At 39.4% G+C, this 26,256-nt stretch overlaps 1 protein-coding gene across 20 annotated transcripts in view; it reads left to right on the top strand.

The window, feature by feature from the left end:
- Positions 1–375: 375 nt before the first annotated feature.
- The window catches only part of DLG1 (discs large MAGUK scaffold protein 1), a 276,675-nt gene continuing 250,794 nt past the window's right edge, over positions 376–26,256 (top strand). For 6 of the 20 annotated variants that reach the window (XM_028843320.2, XM_015132613.3, XM_028843315.2 and 3 more), the window contains exons 1-4: positions 878–1,360; positions 1,800–1,849; positions 2,552–2,683; positions 14,785–14,951. In XM_028843320.2, coding sequence (XP_028699153.1) covers positions 1,831–1,849; positions 2,552–2,683; positions 14,785–14,951 — 318 coding nt within the window. In that variant the 5' untranslated portion in view covers positions 878–1,360; positions 1,800–1,830. 20 annotated transcript variants of the gene reach the window in all.

Below are 26,256 nucleotides of genomic sequence, written 5' to 3'. Positions count from 1 at the left end.
AGGGACCGTCAGCGTTTGGGTAACACCTGCGATGCTGACCGGGCTGGGACGCAGGCTTGGGGGAATGAATGAATGAATGAATGAACGAATGAATGAACAAACCTTCTCTCCCCACCCTGAAGTATACCATACTTGGAATTTATCACTTAGGCTTAAAAATCTTGTAGTATAACCCTCAAACTCTTGCCACATTACCCAGTGTCTCTATTTTACATGTCCTTCTTTAATGAACCCCCTCCCGCCAAGCCTATTACTAAGGGACGAATAGGAACTTAACAAGCAGCCCGGAGTGGAAGGCAATGCAGAGTTGGCACCCCTCCCCGAACTCCTCCCTCTCCCTCTCCCAGGCCCCGCCCTCCCCGCCCCCTGGGAGGTGCAGTTGGCTCCTCCTTAAGGCGGCTTTTCCCCGGTGGGATCTACCCCTGGGGTCGCCAGGCGCTCTCTCCGCAGCGGAGTTGGAAACGGCACGTGTTGAATGAGGTTAAGGGGTGTCTCGGAATGTGCGCCTTGGCTCTGGTGTAGGCGAGGTCACGCCTCTCTTCAGACAGCCCGAGCCTTCCCGGCCTGGCGCGTTTAGCTCGGAACTGCGGGACACGCCGGTGGGCTCGGGCAAGGTAAAGGCGGGCTCCTCCAGGGCCACCCCGGGCCACCTGTGGAGTCCGCGTGTTAACTCCTTTGTTCTCAGAGCCACTTCAGCGGCCGCCCTTTTAAGCGAGGGGGTTCCCTCAGGATGCTCCCCGTGTCCCCCTTCCGTTCCCCAGCCCTCTCCCGACCCGCCTCCCCCTTCCAACCCGAAGGTAGCAGCGCGGGGAGCCCGGGGCTCGGCGCGAGCCGCCTCCTCACTTCCCATTGGCTGAGAGCGCCGGGAAGGCGGTCACGTGGGAGCGCGGCAGGCCAGCTCGGGGGCCGCCATCTTGGCGGAAAGTTTAGGGGGAGAGCGGTTGGGGGCGCGGAAGGAGGCGAGGTTCCGGGGGTGGGGCGGGCAGGCGGCAACTGGGCGAGCGGGCCGGTGGGCCGCGGCGAACGGGGAGGCGGCGCGACCTAGAAGGAGGAAGAGGCCGCGGGGGTGCGGCGGCCCAAGGGAGCTCCTCCCCCGTCCCTTCACCCCCTCCGCTCGGCTCCTCGGGCCCCGGGCGGGGCGGGGGTACGTGGAGCGGGGCCGGGCCGGGGAGCTGCTCCGAGTCTGGCCGGAGCGCACCCCAGTTCCGAGCGCACGCCGCTCGCGGGAACTTTGTGGCGGCGCCGCAGGTGTGGGGGCCCGCGGAGGTGTGCATGCGGGGCGCGAGGGCGTCGCGGAGAGCGGCCGCTGCCCTGTCCGGCCCCCGCTGGAGCAGCCCGGAGGCAGCGAGCAAGGAGAAAGGCAAGCGGAGGAGGGGGCGCGGGCAGGGCGGGCGGCCAGTCCCGCCGGTCCCCTCTCAGCGCTCTGCGGCCGCTGCTGGCTCAGGGGCCAAGGGTCGGAGCGCTTCACCGGCCCGTCCCCAGTAGCAGGTGGGGAGCGTGGATACTTGTGCCGGGGGAAGAGGCGGCCTCAGGTCTACGCTCTTTGGGGAGGGGGACGCTTTCGAGGAGAGTTTGAACACCGACTTCTCTCTGTTCTTAATTTGGAGGGGTACCCACTCCAGGGAGAAGCTTTCCACATTGACAGACAACTGCTGCGTTTTGAGACTCTTTTTTGACTTGGTAAAACTTTGGAACGTGGGGTTTTCCAATAGGGCTGCGAGGGTTTTCTATTTCGATAGGGGGAAATGCTAGTTTAACATGATTCTATCCTTTTTCCTTTCTGTTGTGTGTTTTTAAAGGTGTGTGCCCTCTTCCTGATTCTGGAGAAAAATGCCGGTCCGGAAGCAAGGTGAGAGTTTATTCCATAACTCTGTTGATGTCACTTGGCTTTTCCGTATGTCAGTTTTTTGATTGCTGTTTTAGAATAGTTTGTGTAACTTTGATGAGACAGCACGGTCCTAGCTTTATTGGTTAGGGGATGTAAGTCTCACATCATTTCAGAAGATGGAAACAGGAAAATGTTTGTTAAACTTTCTTAACATTTCTCTGGTGATTAAGAGAGGCAATTAACACCCCCCCCTCCACAGATGTCCTTAAAAACTCAGCATTGGTGTTTTAGTATTTCACTTCATCATTCTTACTAAGCACTATTCTGTGGGCAACCGTGGGATACTAAGAATTTGTATTTTGAAATGTTAAAAATTTGGATTTTAATGACAAAATGTAGATTATCTGCTTTTGCATATCAGGTAATCTGAAACTGTTGCTAATACTTTGATCTTTTACTTTGGCAAACTAACAGTACATATTTATTCCAAACTGCTCACTCTCCTCCGTTTTCTAATGTGATATATGTTTAAATTTTTCTTGTCTTTAATTTTTTTTTATTTTTTGGTCATTCTAAGGAATATGTGTACATGAACATAGTGACATCAGTTGACCTGAAGGATTTGGGGAACTGTTTAGGTGTCATGCAGAATTATTTGCACTAGTGTGTGATACTTTTTTTGTAAATAGAGAGTTTTAATCAGGCTCTGCTTTTTCTTCTCAGATACCCAGAGAGCATTGCACCTTTTGGAAGAATATCGTTCAAAACTAAGCCAAACTGAAGACAGACAGCTCAGAAGTTCCATAGAACGGGTTATTAACATATTTCAGAGCAACCTCTTTCAGGCTTTAATAGGTGGGAATTAAAACTTTGTAACTATTATGCCAGCTAGGCTTTATGCTCCTCTTGATTCAGTTATTTTAAACTTAAGAAAATGATGTACTTAATTCTCTATGAGGCGTTCGGTAACTTGAACATCTTCAGTGCGTGTGTGTTTTTCATAGGCCAGTATCCTTTCCTAAAATACCTAGTAACCAAAAAACTTTCAGTATCATTTCAGTGGCTTTTGAGAACATTGCTTCACAGCTTAATAGCATTAACTGTTAAAAGATGTTGCAAAAATGTTTCAGGACCTAAAAGGTATGACTGAGTTACTGTTAGCTTGCTTCTGTATTTGACTTGTATGTCTCTGAAGTCATTGAAAGTGTGTGAAGGATTCTGCTGTGTGTAAGAACATTCAGTCCCTTAATATAGACTTCTGTTTAAACTTGGCATTCATGGAATCAGAATTTTAGACCTGGAAAATGATCTTAGAGGTGATCTTGTCTAATAATCGTATTTTACAGGCAAGAAAATGGAAAGTTTTATTCTTAATTGTAACTTAATTTGAAGTGGTGCATTGTTTGAAAGGAGAATTGGACAAATAAGAGTCTTGAGTTCTTTTGCCACTAATTCAGTGATATTATAAAAGTCATTTAATCTTTTCTACGCCACCATATTAGCTGTAGAATGTAGCTGGAATGGCAAAATGGGTTTAAAGCCTTTTTTAAGTGGATAAATCATTTTTAAAAGCATCTTCTAATATTTTGTGTGTAATCTCCCATGTATGAAACAAGGTGACTTATCTGGCTCTTTTGTCCAGGTACCTCAAAAAGCTTGCAAACTACTGAACTAGAAAGTTTGTCTCTTCCAATTCCAAGAATGAAGTTTTGTTTTTTTTTTTTTAGTTATCGACTATATAGCATTTTAATGTAAGGAGACATATACTTAATTGTATTACATTTATTTTTTCAGTAACTTCCAGGCAGATATGGCCTTACATCTGTCTGTTGATAGAGTAATTGTTGGTGTGATTTGAAGACTACCTTCAAGTCAGTGTGTCCTGTCAAATACATTATTGGTAAACGGATGCTCTCTACTGTTTTAGAATGAAAGATTTTCGTAAAGACCACTTTATGCACCTGAACAATTTTTAAAAATTTAACATTTTTAGTAGACTTTTAAAAACGTAAGAATACAGAGCACAGTGTAATGAACTGCCTTTTAACTGTTACCTAGTTCCCAAAGTTATTAACATTTTGCCAGTTTTGTCTACATTGATGGACATTTTTTACACATTTGAATTTCTGAGGTTCAGGGTCAAAATGGATGATCAAATTGTATTCCTCTGGAAAAACAGCAAAAAGCATTTTTTAGTTATTTGTTTTCTGAATCAACACTGAGCCTAGTAATTCGGTGCGGTTACTGTTGCGGAAAAACATACATGTGTTTATATACAGTGTGTATATATATATAGAGAGAGAGAGATGGATAGATAGATATGGATAGATAGATAGACTCCAGACTTTGTGTGAAGGCAGCAACTTAAGAAAATTAAATCGTTAGTGAAATAACAGAATCTACATTTATATTTCTGTCTAGATTGGGGATGGGTTTGCTATATTCAGAGACATTTTTGACCTATTCTGCCTTGCCTGTTTTGAATGTGTGTATTCTTATGATAGAGTTTTTTGTTTTCTTTTTTTTGAAATGAGTCTCGCTCTGTTGCCCAGGCAGTAGTGCAGTGGCGCAATCTCTGTTCTCTGCAGGCTCCACCTCCTGGGTTCCCGCCATTCTCCTGCCTCAGCCTCCCGAGTAGCTGGGACCACAGGCGCCCACCACCACGTCTGGCTAATTTTTTTTTTTTTTTTGTATTTTTAGTAGAGATGGGGTTTCACGGTGTTAGCCAGGATGGTCTCGATCTGACCTCGTGATCCACCTGCCTCGGCCTCCCAAAGTGCTGGGATTATAGGCGTGAGCCACTGCATCTAGCCTAAAATTAGCTTTCTAATTATTAAGTTTATATTTGTGAATCTTCTGCACAATTTCATTGGTTGTGAATTTACTTTGACATTAAGATTTACTTATATTTAATGTTTTATAGGATGTGGTACTATATCAGATTTTGGTGTAAGAAAAGTAATATATTTTAGGAGGTTTGAAATAGATACATTTTAATAGAGGTTCTGTGTGTTTCCATTCTATAATTCATTGTTGATACTACTGAATTATAAATGCATTCTCTCGTGTTTCCTGAATAGCTTTTAATACTTAGTCTGAAAATGTTTAGTCTGGTAAGATTTTCTTTGTATTTTGCAACTCTACCATTGTTTTAAAAGTGTCATAAATGTACTGTAAGTTTGTAAATTGCCCTAAGCTAAACCAGTTCATCGTGTCCATAATGTTTGCAGAAAAATCCTACTCAGAAGACAGAGTGCCACTTACTGAAAGGTGTTTTCTCTCAGTAAGTGGCACTCTGTCTTCTGAGTTGGTACCTGTGGACCATTGGATTAAAGGAGAACAGGGGTCTTGACAGCCTGAGCTGTTTGAAAGTCAGTTAGTGCTTAGAGTTTTGACTTCCTTGGTTTGGAAGTGACTTGATTAGGCCGTAGTAAGTTACCTAGTTATCTGTTTGGGATGCCGAGTGTCTTTGAATTTGCAATCTGCATTGATCATTTATTGATTGATTCTTTGAACTGGTAGTTTATATTGACTTTTCATTCATTTTAAAAAGTTTGAGTGAGTCTCTAGGGGTTTTGGTGTTTTCCCCTGTAGTTCATATATAGATTAGGTTCCTGTACTTTTGGATTATTCAGAGGGACAAGGATGTACATACTGTATTATATTTGTTCTAAAATACCAATTTTTTAATATTTCAATATCTGGTATATGTCATTTTTAATTGACAGTGTTTTTGTGTTCTGACACATGAAATAGTGCATTTTATAATTGATACTTGCAATTTAAATATAGAAATCATTGTTCTAGTGTTGATACATTCTTGGTAGTATCTTTGAAGGATGGCTTAAAGATTTAAAAATTATTGAAAACAGAAGTTTTTATTAACTTTTGAGTTTCAGCTGATATATTGTTTCTTTAGAGCTGAATATTTAAAGTTATATCTTAACAAAAGTCCATGAACTGCACATTTGTTTAAAATGTACTCCCAAAACATACCTGCTGATTATTTTTGTACAAAGGAAGATAAAGTCTGCTTAATTTCATTCTGTGATTTAGGTGAGACCAATTTGAAAATTTGCTTTTGTATTCCAATTTTTTGTACTTAAGTTTGAAAATTTTGTGAGTAGACAGGGTATGGTTTGATTATAATCAGAGCCCAGGTGTTCAGGTCCATAGTGGTTTCATTTCATTCATGATTCTAAGGTGTCTGGGATCTGAGGTGACACTGGTAGTCCCTAGAGACTTCATACCAGTCTAAACCCCTGCAGTTATTTCTTACGGGATCAGAGAACTCATCTGCTTTCCTTGTGCACGAGAAAAATCAGTGTCCAAGATTAGGCTGGCTTTAGAGACTTGAGTAAGTTGCGTCATGTGATTTGCATATTTTGTCTGCAATAAAAAAGCTTATATTAACACAGTGTTTCTGCAGATTCTTCAAAATGAAAGTGGATTATGTAATAATAATGTCCATTTATGAGTTTTTTAGTTACCAGTTCATTTGTTGCTATTAAACTCTAATAGTTTCATTAGCCCTTATAAAAGGACCTTGCCCTATCTTTATTTGTGGATACTGGGTTTCAAAATATGACCCCTTTACCATCTTAACCATCTTTAAATGTACAGTTCAGGAGCATGAAATGTATTCATGTTGTTGTGAAACAAGTCTTCAGAACTTTTTCGTCTTGCAAAACTGAAATCCTGTACCGATTAAACAACTGCTCCCCTTTCCTCTCACTTCCTAGCCCCTTGTGGCCACCATGCTACTTTCTGTTTCAGTGAATTTGATCATGTTAGAGACCTCATAGAAGTATTTGTCTTTTTGCGACTGGCTTATTTCACTTAGTGTAGAGTTGGCAAGGTTCATTCATGTTGCAGCTGTTGACAGGATTTTCTTCGTTTTTGAGGCTGAATAATATTCCGTTGTGTGTATATACCGCGTTTTATCTAGCCATCCATTGACAGCTGTTGACAGGATTTTCTTCCTTTTTGAGGTTGAATGATATTCCGTCGTGTGTATATACCGCATATTATCCAGCCATCCATTCATTGATGGACAGTTGGGTTACCTTCTCCTCCTGGCTGTTGTGAATAATGCTGTTAGGAATATGAGTGTGCAATTATTTCTTCAAGACCCTGCTTTCAGTTCTTTTGGATATTTGCCCAGAAGTAGGATTGTGGGATCATATGGCAGTTATATTTTTAATTATTTGAGGACCCGCCATAATGTTTTCCATAGTGATTGTACCATTTTACAATCTCACCAGCAGTACACAGGTTTCCAGTTTCTCCACATCCTTGCCAATACTTCATTTTTTTCTTTTCTTTTTTTGATAATAGCTATCCTAATAAGTGTGAGTATGTGACTCCTCTTCAAGTGTATGTAAAACATAATAACTTTTATTGAGCACTTTGTGTGCTAATAGAAGTATATCATTTAGTCATTGTAATCCTGTGAGGTGTACATTCACCTGTTTGAGGTGTTTGTACTGTTTTATAGATTGGAAAACTGAAGCACTGAGAAATGACCAATCTTGCCCTTGGACCCTCAGATAGTAAATTGTGGAGCCAGAAATTGAACTCAACTAATCTGAATCCATAGATACTTCTCACCGTCAACCATTAGGATCTTCTTTATCATTGTTTTTCAGAACCAAGCATTTTAATCTGATAAAGAATACTAAATGACAAGCATGTTTAAGACAGATAGTGATCTTTAGGGTTAGTAGTCTTTAAATGATTGTCACTCGGAAGGAAAATATTTATAATGGTGAAATGATGTTGATGATGGAGTTCACACATTTTGAAAGAAGTGTGTTTAGTAATGAGGGTTTGAGGTCTTCCAATCAATATTTCTTAGATTTCTTTTGCTTTGTTTTGGTCCCACTGTTACATTTTAGTCTCTTGCTAACTCTGTGTGTGTGTGTGTGTGTGTGTGTGTGTGTGTGTGTGTGTGTGTGTGTGTAACTTTGCAGATTAGATTTGAGTAAGGAAAACAGGATATGGATCACATCGTTGGCTAAAACTTTATGAGATTGAAGGAGAATTTTATTAACTTTTCACTTGGTTTTGATTTAATTAGATTGAGTTATTTCTTTGCTGATAGTTTGCTTACTATTATTCTGAAGCAGTGTTTTGATTATGTTGAATCTGGTTGAATTCTCTTTAGAACCTTGGAATCAGAGTTGTAAAAGCATCTAAATATTTCTTCTAAGCCGTTTCCTCTCTGTAGGGTCATATTTTTCCTCAGTACAGAATTCAGACTTGGCCCAGATACTGTTGTTAATTGTCATGTCTCTTTACTCTGCTTAGGGCACATTATCACGGCCTTTCTCTTTCGTGAGACTGACTGTTTTTTTTTTGTTTTTTGGAGACAGGGTCTCGCTCTGCCACCCAGGCTGGAGTGCAGTGGTGGCTCTCTGCAACCTCTGCTTCCCAGGCTCAAGCCGTCCTCCTGCCTCAGCCTCCTGAGTAGATGGGACTGCAGATGTGAGCCACCATGCCTGGCTAATTTTTTGTAGAGATGGGTGTTGCCCAAGCTGGTCTTGAACTTCTGAGCTCGAAGCAATCTGCCTGCCTCAGCCTCTCAAAGTTCTGGGATTACAGGTGTGAGCTACTGTGCCCAGCTGAGATTGATGATTTTGAAAAACGCAGTTCCTTCCACTCTTATTTTTTTAATATAATTTCCTCATTTTGGTTGGTCTGATGTTTGCTTGTGATTAGGTTCAGGTTATATACCTGGCTTAGGATTCTGCACATCCAGAGGTGCACAGAATCATCTGTTCTTCATTGATGATACTGATTTTGATTACCTAGTTGGGTGTTGTCTGAATTCTCTATCCTATATGATTGTTTTTTTCACCTTGTGGCTTATAGGCAATATGTGGGGGAGACACTTTAACACCATGTACATATCCTACTCCTTAGCGAAATTTCCACCCATATTTAGCATCCATTGATGATTCTTATGTGCACCAATTTATAATATGGTTGTTGAAAAATAAGATTTCTAACAGTAATACTCCTCTAGGATTACCAGTTAACACTTTGCATTTTATTCTAATCAAGAGCCTTCCTTCTTTTCTTTTTTTTTTTTTTCATGTGTATCTTTCATGAACTTGCAGATAATCTGTTTTTTTCAATGGCTTATCATTTATTACCATCCTTAATGATATTTGTGCTCTGAGTGATCCAGTGGGGGCCCTTTCAAGCTTGCGTCCTTGTGGCATGCCCTCATCGTTTTTTGGAGCACTTCCTTAATTTTTGGCATAACAAGATGTTCCAGGTTTATCTTGTACCTTTCCTGCCCCAGCCCTGGAATCAGCCATTTCTCTGAGAAGCTCTGATTCCTTTTAGTACACACCTTGTTTTACGGAATATGCTTGTGAGTACTGTATGATTGTTAGTCTAATAGTATGTAAAGTGTTGAAATAATTTATTTTTGCCTACTAGCTTGATATCTTTCCTTTTTTTAGTGTGTGAAACAGTAACACAAACTTTTAAATTTTATAGGATATTCTTTCTTCTGAGGATCAAAAATGACTTTTTAAATGAACATTGGTTTAGAAGAAAGAGTATTTGTGCTTGAGTAGATTTGACGATTGTAGTATATCTTAGTATGTCATCTACCCTTCTTTGATGATACTAATTTTGATTACTCAATTGGGTATTGTGTGACTAATCATACTTGCTTTTAGTCAATGAACTGATAGAATTTTTTTTCCTCTGAAATGGTAGGGTTATATTTCAATGTTCTTCAGCTTTCTAGTTGCCTTTCCTACAACCCTACAAAATAAATTTATTATAACAATGATGCATGTTCTATATAAAACATTTGAGATCAGATTATTATATGTAAAATGCCATAAACAAGAAAATCCTCACACCAGAGGTTACCTCCTGCTTCATCCATGGGATGAATATCCTAGAGTGTTATTTGTATGTGTGTGTGTGTGGGTGTGTGTGTGTATACACACATATACCTACCTTCATTTTGCAAAACAAACTTCCTAAGTAAAACAGCTGTTTCCTGCGTGAGAATTGATATTTAAAATCAGCATGTAAGGTGAAAAATCTCATCTAGTTAAGATTATCCCTGAAAATCCTTCAGAAATTTAACACTTGTTAATTACAGCACAATTTTTTTTTTCCTCTAGTGGAAAGGAATGATCTCTTCACCTGAGCTCTAGATGAAGCCATTGGCTTGTTTGACTTCTTGTACTAAAAACACGTGGTTATAGAATCACACTCAGCACAGTGAGATATATGGCATGATGCTCACATTTTGAGAGGCACATGAAAACTTAGACTACCTAAAGGAAGAATCTTCTTCCTTTTCATTTCTTTATTTGTGGCTGTCACTTAATGGGTAGACAGAGTTGCCCTTTTTTGTGGGGGAGGTATACTGCAGTTGTATTTGTATAAGTGTGAATAGTATGATTTCTGTGACTGTTTTTATCCTCCAAAGTGTATCAACAAATGTCTTTCCATGTCAGTGGGTTTGTACCATTTTATGTATGTATGTATGTATGGTTATTATTTTTTGAGACGGAGTTTTGTTCTTGTTGCCCAAGCTGGAGTGCAGTGGTGTGATCTCGGCCTACCACAATCTCCGCCTCCTAGGTTCAAGTGATTCTCCTACCTCAGCCTCCTATAGCTGGGATTACAGGCATGTGTCACCACGCCTGGCTAATTTTGTATTTTTAATAGAGACGGGGTTTCTTTATGTTGGTCAGGCTGGTCTCGAACTCCTGACCTCAGGTGATCTGCCCACCTCAGCCTCTTGAGGTGCTGGGATTACATGCGTGAACCACTTTGCCCGGACAGATTTGTACTATTTTAAATGACTTTATATAGATTTTTTTCTTTTCTCTTCTTTTTCTTTTTTTTTTTTGAGATGGAGTCTCGATCTGTCACCAGGCTGGAGTGCAGTGGCACAATCTCGGCTCACTGCAACCTCTGCCTTCTGGGTTCAAGTGATTCTCCCGCCTCAGCCTCCCGAGTAACTGGGATTACAGGCGTGTGCCACCATGCCCAGCTAGTTTTTGCATTTTTAGTAGAGACGGAGTTTCACCATATTGGCCAGGATGGTCTCAATCTCTTGACCTCATGATCTGCCTGCCTCAGGCTCCCAAAGTGCTGCGATTACAGGTGTGAGCCACCGCACCCGGCCTATATAGAGTTTCTGTAGTTTTTTAATGGTTTCCTGGGAGCTTTTAGGTTTTGTAATTTTTGCGAATTATAAATATCGTATTTGCATATGCATTTTTGTTTCAATTCTTTACTATATCTGTAGGACAAACTCCTAGAAATGAATTGTTTGGTCAAAGGGAGTGTGCATTGTAAGGCTATTGATGTAATTTGTTAAATACTCTTAGGAATGTTGTATTTATTTTTTAGGAAGTATGTGGAAGAATGACTAATTCACCATACCTTAAACAATAGAGTATTACCCATCTTTTAAATATTTTCTACTCTGATATGTGGTATATACCTTTAGTCATTTTTTTTTTTTTTTTTTTTTTTTTTTTTTTTTTTTTTGAGACGGAGTCTCACGCTGTTGCCCAGGCTGGAGTGCAGTGGCGCGATCTCGGCTCACTGCAAGCTCCGCCTCCCGGGTTCCCGCCATTCTCCTGCCTCAGCCTCCTGAGTAGCTGGGACTACAGGCGCCCACCACCGCGCCCGGCTAATTTTTTGTATTTTTAGTAGAGACGGGGTTTCACTGTGGTCTCGATCTCCTGACCTTGTGATCCGCCCGCCTCGGCCTCCCAAAGTGCTGGGATTACAGGCTTGAGCCACCGCGCCCGGCACCTTTAGTCATTTTTATGTTTTATTGTGCATTTTGTTGATTAAAGAAATAACCAAAGATGTAAGAAAGTCTTTAATTAATTTCTTTTGTAAATTATCTGTTTAATTTGTGCCCCTTCCTCCTCCTTTTTCCTTTTTCTTAGAGTTATAAAATCTACATTAGGCATATCAACTCTGCCATGTAAATTGCAAATAACTTCCCTTGTTATTTGCTTTTAAACTTGGATTTTAAAGAAAACATGTGTCTATATACACATATGTGGTTAGATTTATCAGTATTTTTCTTTATCAGTATAGTGCTTTCTGCCCTTAATAACACGTTTGGAGACATCCCCGATACTCTAGGCCCCAAGACGATTATAATCTATTCCCGAGATTATAAAAACATTCACCTGTATTCATATTCTTTCAAGACTTTTTTTAACATTGTAATTTTTAATACATTTGGAAATTATCTTGATGAAGAGTATGAGATCGCCTTTTAATATAAATTTGTTATTTATCCCTCATGCAGCTTAAAACATTAATAGATTTTTTCAGCAGTTTTGAATTTACAGAATAATTGAGTGGAAAGTACAGTTCCCATATCCGGAACCCCCACTTCCCTTTTCCATCTTGCAGGCCATGTGTGGTGGCTCACGCATGTAATCCCAGCACTTTGGGATACCAGGGCAGGAGGATCCTTGAGCCCAGGAGTTTGAGACCAGCCTGAGCAACGTAGTAAGACCCTGTCTTTAAAAAAAAAAATTTAACCAGGCATGGTGGCATGCATCTGTCTTCCCAGCTACTTGGGAGCCTGCGGTAGGAGGATTCGTTGAGCCCAGGAGGTCAAGGTGCTACTGTACTCCAGCTTGGGTGACAGAGTGAAACTCTGTGTCTCTAAAAAAAAAAAAAAAAAAAAAAAAAGACTGGGTTTAGGTGGCTCATGCATATAATCCCAGCACTTTAGGAGGCCAAGATGAGAGAATTGCTTGAGCCCAGGAGATCACAGCTGCAATGGGCATGATCTTACCATTGCACTCCAGCCTGAGTGACCCCATCTCAAAAACAAAAAGAAACCTTGCATTAGTGTGATACATTTGAAAAAACTGAGAAGCCAATGTTATTATATTGTTACTAGCTAAGGTCTATACTTTACATTAGTAGTCACTCTTTGCATTGTACATTGACAAATCTGATGTGCATGTTTGTTGCTTTGACACATGTATCCACTCTTGCAGTATTATACAGCAGGGGTCCCTATTTCCTAGGTTTTCTTCTAGTGTTTTATAGTTTTAGGTTTTACACTTGTTTTTTTTTTTTGAGACGGAGTCTCACTCTGTCGCTCAGGCTGGAGTACAGTGGCGCAATCTCTGCTCACTGCAAGCTCCACCTCCCAGGTTCACACCACTCACCTGCCTCAGCCTCACGAGTAGCTGGGTGGGACTACAGGCGCCCACCACCACGCCCGGCTAATGTTTTGTATTTTTAGTAGAGACGAGGTTTCACTGTGTTAGCCAGGATGGTTTCGATCTCCCGATCATGGATCTCACAATCCACCCGCCTCAGCCTCCCAAAGTGCTGGGATTACAGGCGGGAGCCATCGCGCCCAACCCGAGGGATGTGACTTTTGAAGCATTGTTTTGCTATAGTTGGAATTTGTTTTACATAGTGTGATGTAGGTGTGTGCGTGTGTGTATAGTGCGTCGTGTGTGTGCGTGCGTATGTGTGTATATAATATCCTTAACACCCCGTGAGGTAGGTTAATATTATCCTCACTGTACAAGCATTAGTTGTTACCAGCCCTTTACTTGGAAAGTTTTGCAATTCCACTGGTTATTAAAACTGAAAGGGGGCTGGGTGCAGTGGCTCAGGCTTGTAATCCCAGCACTTTGAGAGCCTGAGGCAGGCAGATCACCTGAGGTCAGGAGTTCGAGAACAGCCTGGCCAACATGGTGAAACCCTGTCTCTACTAAAAATACAAAAATTAGCCAGGCATGGCGGCGCATGCCTGAAGTCCCAGCTACTCAGAGGCTGAGGCAGGAGAATTGCATGAACCTGGGAGGTGGAGGTTGCAGTGAGCCGAGATCACACCACTGCACTCCAGCCTGGGTGACAGAGCAAGGCTCTGTCTCAAAAAAAAAAAAAAAAACAAAACAGAAAAACACACGCAACTGAAAAGGGAGTTAAGTTTGTCTCTATTTTGTGAAGTTTGTTTTTTAAAAGGACTAATGCTTTCAAAATAATGAGAAGTATAAGTTACTCTGTCTAAATGTTGTTTACAGTTATTATGAATTATTCTATACAGGATAATGCCCACTTTTACTGTTCCCTTCTCTTTAAAAAAAATCCAAAATTATACAAGTTGGTGAATAAGGAACTGAGTGTGATGAATCTAAGTATTATATAACTGCTACTTATAGCTTTGGAATAGCGTGAATAATTAGTGTTAATGTATTAAGTTCTTATAATTCTAGCTGTTTGCAAAGTCATTTGATCTTTTAAAAATCCTGGGCTATTATAAATTTATCATTTATTTTAGAGTTTTGTCATAACTTTTACTGTTTCTAAAGAATAAAATATTTAATTTACTGTTATAAAATATTCAGACTAGAGGATATCCGAAAGCCCTTCTGGTTCTTTGATTTTAATTTCCTCTTTTTTTGGCTTTGGCTTTGGCTAGAAGGGCAATTAAAACCACTTGAGGGATTTACATTCCCAGCTTAAATATTGGTGGTGAACAGTAATAACTCATATCTGTAGAATTCACAATAATGATATTAGCTACCGTCTGTTAGGAACCCATTCGGTGCTATAGTGGTAGGCATTTTATATATATTATACTCAATCCTTGAAACAATTCACAGTGGTAAGAGGCAAGTTACCAGAGGTTAAGTAGTTTGCCTGAACTTGTAGCTGGTTGGTGATGGAGTTGGGATTTGAACCAAGCACTAACTTTAAAGTGTAAAAAGCCTATGAATTTTATACTGTGCCCTGCAGGTTCTGATATGATTGTGATGTAATGAAATAATATTCACTATTTAAGTACATTATACGATGGGAATTAATTTATGAATCTAGAGTAAAAATTGTGCTTTTGAGTTATGTTAAAGCATTGCATAATTTAGTTAGAAAATATAAATACTTTTGAATTTTTATTTTCCTTCTTCTAGATATTCAAGAATTTTATGAAGTGACCTTACTGGATAATCCAAAATGTATAGATCGTTCTAAGCTGTCCGAACCAATTCAGCCTGTGAATACTTGGGAAATTTCCAGCCTCCCAAGCTCTACTGTGACTTCAGAAACACTGCCCAGCAGCCTTAGCCCTAGTGTGGAGGTAAGATGGAAAATCTGTTCTGAAGCTGTTTGTTAGTGATCAGTTTATTTGTACTACTGTGTTTCTTCATTTTATTACAATAATATTTTATTTTGTGGAAGTATTATTTATAATAAAGAGAATGGGGTTAAAATATTTTTGAAAAGCAAAGCTCAGATTCTCTGTTGCCCCTGTTTTAAAATGTTATGAATGTTTGAGGTCTGAAATACTTGATTTAGACTATTAAAAAGTTCTTTGCATGATAGACCTCAACAAGGCTTCATCTGTGTGATAATTAAAATGGAAATGAAAATGGTACTTTGAAAAGATGGTTTTGCTCTGGTATTCTTTCCTAGAAATAGGATATAGTTTTGTGGTCTGGGCTGCTAAGTTGTACCCATTTATCTCAAGGAATCTCTGTTTATTGGCTTGAAGGATGGCATTCAAACTCACTACAGACTGAAGAGTAAACCTGAGCATCAGCCTTGGTTTCTACATTTTCCGCAGTTAAAGCTATTTCTTTGAGTATTCATAACTGTCTTAGCAATACTTGTTTTGTGTGTTACACTGTTGCCCAGTTGGGTATGGTATAGCGGAGGTATGAAGCATTTTGTAATGAAGATTCTGCCCAAGAAGCATCAGTCATTTGAAAGTGGTTATCTGTCTGAATTTGAATCTAGTCCTTTCTAGTTGGTGTAAGATAGTGGCAGTGCCTGGAAAATGCAGTGTTTCTGTTTGGTGACTAATCAGTCAGGGAAAAGTGGTGGTAGGCCGCAGCCAGATAGCTAGCACTGTGGTAAAGAAACCAGATGGTTTCTCAGTTTTAAGTAACATAGAACTATAGAATTTTAGAGCAGGAAGAATCAGAGCACATCTGACCCCTTGTCTTCATTTTAAAGATGAGGAAACTGAGATCCAGAATAAAATGACTTAACCCACTTTATTTAGCTGGTTTGGGGAATTCTACCTTTGAATTTCAGGCCTCTTAACGCCCAGCTCACAGTTCTCTTTATTAATCCTAGACCTTGTATGTTTCTTTTTGATCAGAGAGTATAATGTTTATTGTGTATATCCTTATTTTCTTTATGCTTTTTTTTCCCTATCACTTTTTCCAGGATAATTCCTATTTCCATGGGTTAATACATCACTTGCTTTTATAATAGTTCATTTCTGAGGTCTGCTGCAAATAGATTTTTAAAATGTCTTCAATCAGTTATTGCTATGGTTTGAATGTGTCCCCTCCAGAATTCAGGTGCTGCCAGTGTGAAAATAATGAGAGGTGGGCCTGTAGGAGGTGATTAGGCCATGAGGACTCCTCCATCCTTCTTGGGATTAAGGCCCTTATAAAAGAGGCTCCACAGCCTGGGGACGGTGGCTCATGCCTATAATCCCAGCACTTTGGGAGGCTGAGGCGGGTGGATTGCTTGAGGTCAGGAGTTTGAGACCAGCCTGGCCAACATGGTGAAACCCCGTGTCATGTCTAAAATACAAAAATTAGCTGAGCGTGGTGTCATGCGCCTGTAATCCCAGCTACCAGGGAGGCTGAGGCAGGAGAATTGCTTGAACCCAGGAGGTGGAGGTTGCGGTAACCTGAGATCGTACCACTGCACTCCAGCCTGGGCGACAGAGCGAGACTCCATCTCAAAAAAAAAAAAGAGCCTCCACAAAAAGTTTAGCATTTTAGCTTACCTTTTTGCTTTCTGCCGTGTTGAGATGCAACAAGAAGGCCCTTACCAGATCAAATGCCTGGATCTTGGACTTCCCAGCCTCCAGAATTGTGAGAAATTATTTTTTGTTTTTCATAAATTACCCAGTCTCAGGTATGCAGCTGTAGCAACACAAAATGGACTAAGACAGTTATTTCACATTTATTGTCTTAGTTCTCAGTTAGAAAATTGCTTATGTAAAAAATATGTTAAACTTTAAGAGAATTGACTTATTTAATTGTTTACTAGTGTTTTTTGTTTGATTTACGATACCTTTGATTATAAAGCCCAGAATGCTTATACTCGATTTACTTATTTTTATAGGAGATTGTTTAAGTAATGGCTGAATCAGTGTAATCATTGACAGTAAATATTTGACATTGTTGGTGGGAATGTAAATTACTATAGCTATTATGGAAAACAGTATGCAGGTTTCTCAAAAAAACTAAAACTAGAACTGCCCACCAGCAATCCCAGTAGTGGGTATCTGTCTAGAAGAAAGGATATCAGAATAGCAAAGGGATACCTGCACCCGCATGTTTATTGCAGCACTATTCACAGTGGCTGAGGTATGGAATCAGTCTAAATATTCATCAACAGATGAATGGATAAAGTGTGACACATATATGTACACATACATAAACACACACACAATGGACTACTATTCAGCCATAAAAAGAATGAAATCCTGTCATTTCCAGCAACATGGATGGAACTGGAGGTCATTATATGAAATTAAGTAAGCCAGGCACAGAAAGATAAATATCACGTGTTCTCATGTGGGAGCTAAAAATGTTGATCTCATGGAGGTAAAGAGTAGATAGTTACTCTGGTAAAGATAGTTACCAGAGACTGGGAAGGGTGGGAGAGGGAAAAGATGAAGAGAGGATGGTTAATGAGTTCAAAAATAGTTAGAGGGAATACATTCTACTGTTCAGTGGCACAGTAGGGTGACTATAGTTAACAACAATTTATTGTATATTTCAAAATGGTTTAGAAGATTTGAAATGTCCCCAACACAAAGAAATGATAAATGTTTGAGACGATGAATATTCTAAATACCCTGATTTGACCGTTACACGTTGTATGCATGTATCAAAATATCACATGTACCCTGTAAATACATACAATTATATATCAATAATAATATTTTTAACTGTAAATATTCATTAAGGTTGAATACTTGGACAGTTTTGTAAGCTTAAAGTTTTTTTCCATATAGATTTCATTCAGGAAGATCAGTAGTGCATTGAATTTCATCAGCAGTGACATTGGTAACACTTGAATTTTTATAAAATTACGAGGCACTCATGTCTAGAATGCTATTTGCAGCTCTGGTTTCTATACCTCCTGAAAGATATATTATGAACATGATAAAACACTTCAAATGAATAGGAGAATAAGAACTTTCATATTGTGAGTGTCAGATCTTACTGGTTTGGAAAGTAGATGAGAAGAGAATATGGTCACAGAGTGTTGTTTAGTGCATGGCACATGGAAATTGCTGTAGTAATGTTGGAAATCTGTTCCTATTCATGAATAGACTCTAAGGGAAACATTGGGATATGTCCATCAAGTCCTAGATTTTTAAAAAGTAGCAAAAAACTGTGTGTATCAAACTTGAATGAGCAAGGTCAATTAGTAGGAAGTACCGTCTTACAGAGATGTCAGAAAATCCTGACAAATGTTTGTCTGAAAATGTAAATAGTTTTGAAACACACTGATGGATGATATTTATAACGGTTTTTTTAAAAAACCTGGAATGTTTGGGGATTTAATTTCTACTTTTTGAGGGTGCTATGATAGAAGGTAAGCATATTCCTGTTCACCCATCCATTCATGCTTCATTTGGAAAACTTGGCTAAGTGATCATCTGATCCCTTGTTTCATTTGCTACTTTAGACTCTTGAGGCATGACGTTTAGGACTAAAAAGGGACTTACAGAATCTACTTACTCAAAACAAATAACTTAAAGTTTATTGTACTATAACTTGAAAAATTTGAAAATCTTAAAACTTTTTTGTCTTAAAGAGAATTTAGGTTATACTTGTGTACTAATTCTTGGATATAATAATCTTTTCCAACAAAATTGCATGCGACATGCCTCTTTGACTTCATGTTTGCTTTTGCAGAACTAAAAGAGGGTTATTTTTGCTAAAAGTATTTAAGATTACTCAATTTCCACAAAGGCTTGACTGTTATTCTCTTAAAATGCAAATCTTCATCTTTAAAGCATCTATCAGGTTTTCTTTGTCTTTTTTTTTTTTTTTTTTTTAAATAACAGTTAACTGATCTAACTCTTGCCAGGTCATTTTCAGTTACTTTGTGACTTTATAACTTTGTTTCTTCTGTATCTTCTGAAGTAGTAAATATAAAGTGACAGGATTAGTATCCCATTTTCTTAAAATTTTCTTTTTGTGTATATATTATCTTTTACTTTGAGCATATGTCTAGTGAGATGTTTGGAATAATGTTTGTATAATATTTAATGATTGTTTCAAAGTGATAGGGATTTTTTTCTTTTTTGCACTTTGCGATATTACTTTTTTTGTTTTTTTAGAAACTGTGTCTCACTCTGTCGCCCAGGCTGGAGTGCAGTGGTGCCATCATAACTCACTGTATCCTCAAACTTCTGGGCTCCAGAGATCATCCTGCCTCAGCCTACTGAGTAGCTCGGCCTACATGTGTGCACCACCACACCCAGCTAAAATTATTTCTTTTTTTTTTTGGAGACAGAGTCTTGCTCTGCCACCCAGGCTAGAGTACAATGGTACGATCTTGGCTCACTGCAACCTCCACCTCCCAGGTTCAGGTGATTCTTCCACCTCAGCCTCCTGAGTAGCTGGGATTACAGGCACCCACCATCACACGTGGCTAATTTTTGTGTTTTTTGTAGAGATGGGGTTTCACCATGTTGGCCAGGCTGGTCTTGAACTCCTGACCTCGGGTGATCCGCCTGCCTTGGCCTCCCAAAGTGCTGGAATTACAAGTATGAGTCATCACACCCAACCCTAAAACCATTTCTTTAAACGGTTTTTTGAAGACTGGGTCTCACTGTGTTGCCTAGGCTAGTCTCAGACTCCTGGTGGTGGTCTCCAGCAGTCCTGCCACCTCAGCCTCCAGAGTAGCTGGGATTACAGGTGTAAGGCACCACACCCATCTCTCTCTATTACTTTTTAAAAATAACGTGTCATTTTTATAAGAACAGTTCTGTTCTAAAATAAGAGTGAATTACTTTTAGAGATTATAATGAAGGATATATGGCTTTCGAAAAAAGCAAGATTAAAGAGTAGGAGGAATTGCCTGATTTAATGGGATATTTCAGTAGAAAAGGGTTGATTTATAAGGAAGGATAGGTGACTCTCTTAAGAAGATGAAACCAGGCGTGGTGGTTCACACCTGTAATCCTAGCACTTTTGGAGGCCCTGGCAGGCGAATCACCTGAGGTCAGGAGTTCAAGACCAACCTGGGCAACATGGCGAAACCCTGTCTTTACTAAAAATACAAAAATTAGCCAGATGTGGTGGTTCGTGCCTGTGGTCCCAGCTACTTGGGAGGCAGAGGCATGAGGATTGCCTGAACCCAGGAAGTGGAGGTTGACAAGGAACCTGGGTAGCCAGAATCATACCACTGCACTCCAGCTGGGTAACAGGGTGAGACTCCCTCTCCAAAAAAAAAAAAAAAAAAAAGCAAGATGAAAGAGTAGGAGGAATTGCCTGATTTAATGGGACATTTCAGTAGAAAAGGATGCACCCTACTCCGAACATCACAATATATTTTAACTAGAGCAGAGATTCAAAGGTTAAAAAAAAAAAAGAAACCATTAAAGTAAGATTTTGGGGCTGGGCCCAGTGGCTCAGGCCTGTAATTCCAGCAATTTGGGAGGCCAAGGTGGGCAGATCGCTTAAGCTCAGAAGTTTGAAACCAACCTGGGCAACATGGCGAAACTCCATCTCTACAAAAAATACAAAAATTAGCTGAGCGTAGTGGCTCCCTCCTGTGGTCCCAGCTACTCAGAAGGCTGAGGTGGGAAGATCACTTGAGTCCGGAGGTTAAGGCTGGAGTGAGCCAAGATCGCACCACCCTACTCAAGCCTGGGCGACAGAGTGAGACCCTGTCTCCAAACAAAAAAAAAAGTTTAAAATTAAAAAAATATAAAAATTTTGAATTTTAATAGGAAAGGCTTTTCTAACCATGACCAAAAAACACCACAAAAATTAAAAGGTTAAGGATGCTGCTGACTTTATAGAATTTCTTTGTGGACTTTGACTTCAAATTTTGATTGTAGAACTTCTGAATCTTGAAAGATATAATACGAAGATAAATGATACACTAGGATGAAAATTTGTCACATATATGAAAAAGGACTAATCTTAATTTCCAATCCTTACAACCTAAGAAACCTCTTACAGATACTGAGAAAAAGACCCATGTGCAATAGGAAACTGACTCAACAACGTGAGTATTGTAGTTTGGAGAAAAAGAAATATATGTGGGCCAATAATCCTATGAAGAAATACTCAACCACACTTAAAAATGCAAATTACATTGACAGCAAGGATATTTTTAACAAATTTGATTGTCAGAGATTAGATAAATAGGAGAAAACAAGTACAGTTAGTAAAAGGGAGAATGCAGTAGTGCAACTAATTTGAAAGACAACTTGATAGTATATATTCGTATCCTTTGATCCAGCATATGCTACAGATTTACTCAAAAGTTATTGAAGATATTTGTACAGGGATGCTCATTGCAGCCTTATATTAGTAAAAATCGACAGGGAATATAAAAGATCAGTAAGAAATCGGATAAACACATTATGGTAGAGCCATTTAATGCAAGATAAAGTAGCAGGCATAATATATTCTGTATCTACTACGTGTTATTAAATAAGTGAAAGCAGGTTACATATCAGGAGGCACAGTATGACTTAGTGTAAAAAGAAAAGAAAACCGTGAGGTTAGGCATATCTGGAAGAATATACACATAGTCTGCTTTCAATAGTATTCTTTTAAAATTGATAAATATACATATTTATATGGTGCATGTGATATTTTGATACATGCATACCATGTGTAATGATCAAATCAGGGTAATTGGGATATCCATCATCTCAAGCATTTATCATTTCTTTGTATTGAGAATATTCCACATTTTCTCTTGTAGCTGTTTTAAAATATACAATAAATTGTTGTTACCTGTAGTCACCTGCTGTGCTATTGAACACTTCTAATTGTGTTTTTGTACCTATTAACCAACCTGTCTTCATCCCCTCCTTCACTCTACCCTTCTCAGCCTCTGATAAACTACCGTTCTACTCTCCAACTCCATGAGGTCAGCTTTTTAGCTTCCATATGTGAGTGGCAACATGTGATATTTGCCTTTCTTTGCCTGGCTTATTTTTCATAAGATACCCTTCAGGCTCATCCATGATGCTGCAGATGACAGGACTTCATGCTTTGTTATGGCTGAATAATATTCTGTTGTCTATATACACTACATTTTATTTATTCATCTGTTGATGGACACTTAGGCTAATTCCATATTGTGGCAATTGAGAGTAGTGGTGCGATAAACATGGGCATGTAGAGATCTCTTTGATATACTGGTTTCTTTTCTTTTGGGTTTATACGTCGCAGTGAGAGTGCTGGATTAAATGGTGGTTGAGAAATGACCATGCTGTCTTCCATAGTAGCTGTACTAATTTATATTCCCATCAACAGTGTACCAGAGTGTCCCTTTCTCTACATCCGTAGCCAGCATCTGTTATTTGTGGTCTTTTTGATAATAGCCATTTTAACTGAGGTAAGAGAATATCTTTTTTCTTTTTTATTTTTGAGACAGAGTCTTGCTCTGTCGCCCAGGCTGGAGTGCAGTGGTGTGGTCTCAGCCCACTGCAACCTCCGTCTCCCAGGTTCAAGCGATTCTCCTGCCTCAGCCTCCTGATAGCTGGGACTACAGGTGTGCTCTGCCATGCCCGGCTAATTTTTTGAGTATTTTTTTTTTTTTTTTTTTTTTTTTTTGAGACGGAGTCTCGCTCTGTCGCCCAGCCCAGGCTGGAGTGCAGTGGCGCGATCTCGGCTCACTGCAAGCTCCGCCTCCCGGGTTCACGCCATTCTCCTGCCTCAGCCTCCCGAGTAGCTGGGACTACAGGCGCCCACAACCGCGCCCGGCTAATTTTTTGTCATTTTTAGTAGAGACGGGGTTTCACCGTGGTCTCGATCTCCTGACCTTGTGATCCGCCCGCCTCGGCCTCCCAAAGTGCTGGGATTACAGGCGTGAGCCACCGCGCCCGGCCTTTTTGAGTATTTTTAGTAGACACAGGGTTTCACTGTGCTGGCTTGTCTGGTCTCGAAGTCCTGACCTCATGATCCACCCGCCTCGGCCTCCCAAAGTGCTGGGATTACAGGCGTGAGCCACCGTGCCCAACTTATTATGGTTTTGATTTCCATTTCCCTGAGTATTAGTAATGTTGAACATTTTTTCATATACCATTTAACCATTTGTATGTCTTTTGAGAAATGTGTAATCAGATCATTTGTGCATTTCAAAATCAGATACTTGCTTTTTTGTTGCTCCTTATATATTCTGGTTGTTAATCCTTGTCAGATAAATTGCTAATATTTTCTCCCATTCTGTGAGTTGTTTCATCACTCTGTTGGTCATTTCCTTTGCTGTACAGGATCTTTTTAGCTTCATGTTATCTCATTTACCTATTTTTGCTTTTGTTGCCTGTGCTTTTGAAGTCTTACCTAAAAAATCTTTGCCCTGACCAAACGTCCTGAAGCATTTCCCAATTATTTTCCTATCGTATCATATCGTATCCTATCGTTTTGTATCATATTGATCGTATCTTTTCAGGTCTTAGATTTAAGTCTTTACTCTATTTTGGTTTGTTTCTATGTTTTCATATTGTGAGTGATGGGAGTCTAGATTCATTCTACATATGGATATCCAGTTTTTCCCAGCATCATTTATCGAAGAGACTATCCTTTTCCCATTGTATATTTTTGGCTGCTTTTCCAAAAATGAGTTGGCTTTAAATGTGTGGATTTATTTCTGCATTCTCTGTTCTGTTCCATTGGTCTGCGTGTGTGTTTTTAGATCAGTGCCATGCTTACTTGGTAACTGTAGCTTTGTAGTAGGTCAGGTAATGTGATGCCTCCAGTTTTATTAGTTCTGCTCAGGATTGTTCTGGGTATTCGGGGTGTTTTATGATTGTATATGAATTTTAGCCTTGTTTTTTCTATTTCAATGAAGAATGTCTTTGGTATTTTATTAGAGATTGTATTGAATCTGTATATTGCTTTGGGTAGTATGGATATTCTAACAATATTAGTTTTTCCAATATATGAACGTGGGATATCTTTCCATTTTTTTTGTGTCCTCTTCAGTTTGTCTTAGCAGTGTTCTATAGTTTTCGTTGCTGAGATCTTTTACTACTTTGGTTAAATGTATTCCTAGGGTTTTTTTTTTTTTTTTTTTTTTTTTTTGGTGGCTATTATAAATGTGATTGTTTTCTCGATTTCTTTTTTAGATTGTTTGGTGTTAGTCTATAGAAATACTATTGATTTTTTTTGTATGTTGATTTTTGCATACAGCTTTTTAAAAGTTGCGCCTGTTATTTACAAGTCCCCCTTTTCAGTCCTTCAGTGTTTATCTTATTGGGAGGGGAGTTTGCTGACTGAATGGTGTTAAGGGATACTTTTCCCTTTTTCTGACCTTGTGTTTTAATATTTTAAAATAAGCCATCTGCTTTAATTTGAGTAGAGTTTTAGGAGGCAGTAGAGTTAAAAGTATATATTCAGCCGGGTGTGGTGGCTCACGCTTGTAATCCCAGCACTTTAGGAGGCTGAGGCGGGCGGATCACTTGAGGTCAGGAGTTCAAGACCAGCCTGACCAACATGGTGAAACCTCGTCTTTACTAACAATATAAAAATTAGCCGGTTGTTGTGGCGCGAACCTGTAATCCTAGCTACTTGGGAGGCTGAGGCAGTATGCGTGGAGGCAGAGGTTGCAGTGAGCCGAGATTGCATCACTGTCTTCCAGCCTGGGTGACAGAGTAAGACCCTGTCTCAAAAAAAATTAAATAAATAAAATAAATTAAAAAAATTATACACACACATATTTATATATTCAGTGTACCAAGTTTAATCTGAAGTTCTCTAAACATTAACAAAAAATTTACTGAAATACTGTATAATATTCTTACATAAAGGTACACAAATCATAAAGGAATAGGTTGATTAATTACTGCATTGTGAATATACCAGGTCAAGAAAAAGAGCATGGAATGACTGCTAACAGGTTCTGGAATTAGATAGTGATGGTAGTTGTACAAGTCTATGAAAATATCAAAAATCACTGAATTGTACACTTCAAAATTTGGTGAATTTTATAGCATGTCCATTTTATCTCAGTTTAAAAAAGAAAAATACCAGCACCCCAGAAGTCTGTCTTGTACTCTTCCTATTTACTACCTGTCCCTCTTTCTCAGAGGACCATCCCAGTCTCCGTCATAGATTAGTTTTGTGTTCTTTTAAATCACATACAAACAGAATTACACAGTGTATATGCCCCCTTGTGTGTAGCTTCTTTTTTTCTTTTGTTTGGCATTTCATCTATGTAGTTAAAAATTTTCATCCTTACTGTTGTATGATATACCATTGTATGATATACCATTGTATGATATACCATTGTATGATATACCAAAATATATTTACACATTCTGCTGTTGACGGTCATGTGGGTTGTTTCCAGTTTTGGTTAGTGTTGCATTGAACATTCTTTTACATTCAGGTCTGCTGTAACACAACAGAACTTTCCTAAAAATCACCACACTATGAAAAATGGCACAATGAAAACCACAGGCGTTATTTGAAAAATGAGGGTAGGGGCCAAACACTTAAAACTTTGTGAGTGACGTATTAAAAGAGATTAAAACCTAATAAAAATGACAGCACAGTTTTACACTTTTTTTTTCCCCCTTAGAGGAGGTCTTGCTTTGTTCGTCAGGCTAGTGTGAGGTGGTGTGATCATAGCTGACTGCACCCTTGAACTAACGGGCTCAAGCTACCCTCTGCCTCAGCCTCCCAAGTAGCTGAGATAATAGGCGTGAGCCACTGTGCCCAGTTTATGCATGTTAAATGGTGAATACATATGTGAATACTACAGTCAACACGGCATTTTACCTTGGAAAAAAAACTCAGCTTTGCTTGTGGGAGTGTGTTGCAAAGAGTTGCAGCTTGTGAGTTCCCGTGACATGCTAGCTGGGGGAGTTATCTGAAATTGGATGAAAAGTTATAGCACCAGTTGTAGATGAGTGTGGATCATAAAAATCCCATGAACTCAAGTACCTGGTAGATGTCTGAGGTGTGTGTATTTTGTGTGTTCTTATGTGGCTCATACAGTCTGGGCGCAGTGTTTCGCCTTCACCTCGTCTTTCTCATAGACAAGAGTGTACCTAAGCAAACATGAAGTTTATTTTGTGTTCATATTGTTCCCTAATACGTCAGTCCTACTAGAACAAGTGTGTGTTTTCAAAATGAGTTATAGCAGAACTGACTGTCATTTTTTAGGGGGCACCTATATACTCATTTTTGTTGCATATATACCCAAGC

Source organism: Macaca mulatta, chromosome 2 (assembly GCF_049350105.2).
Source record: "Macaca mulatta isolate MMU2019108-1 chromosome 2, T2T-MMU8v2.0, whole genome shotgun sequence".
NCBI classification, from domain to species: Eukaryota; Metazoa; Chordata; class Mammalia; order Primates; family Cercopithecidae; genus Macaca; species Macaca mulatta.
This window is presented reverse-complemented; position numbering and strand designations above follow the sequence as displayed.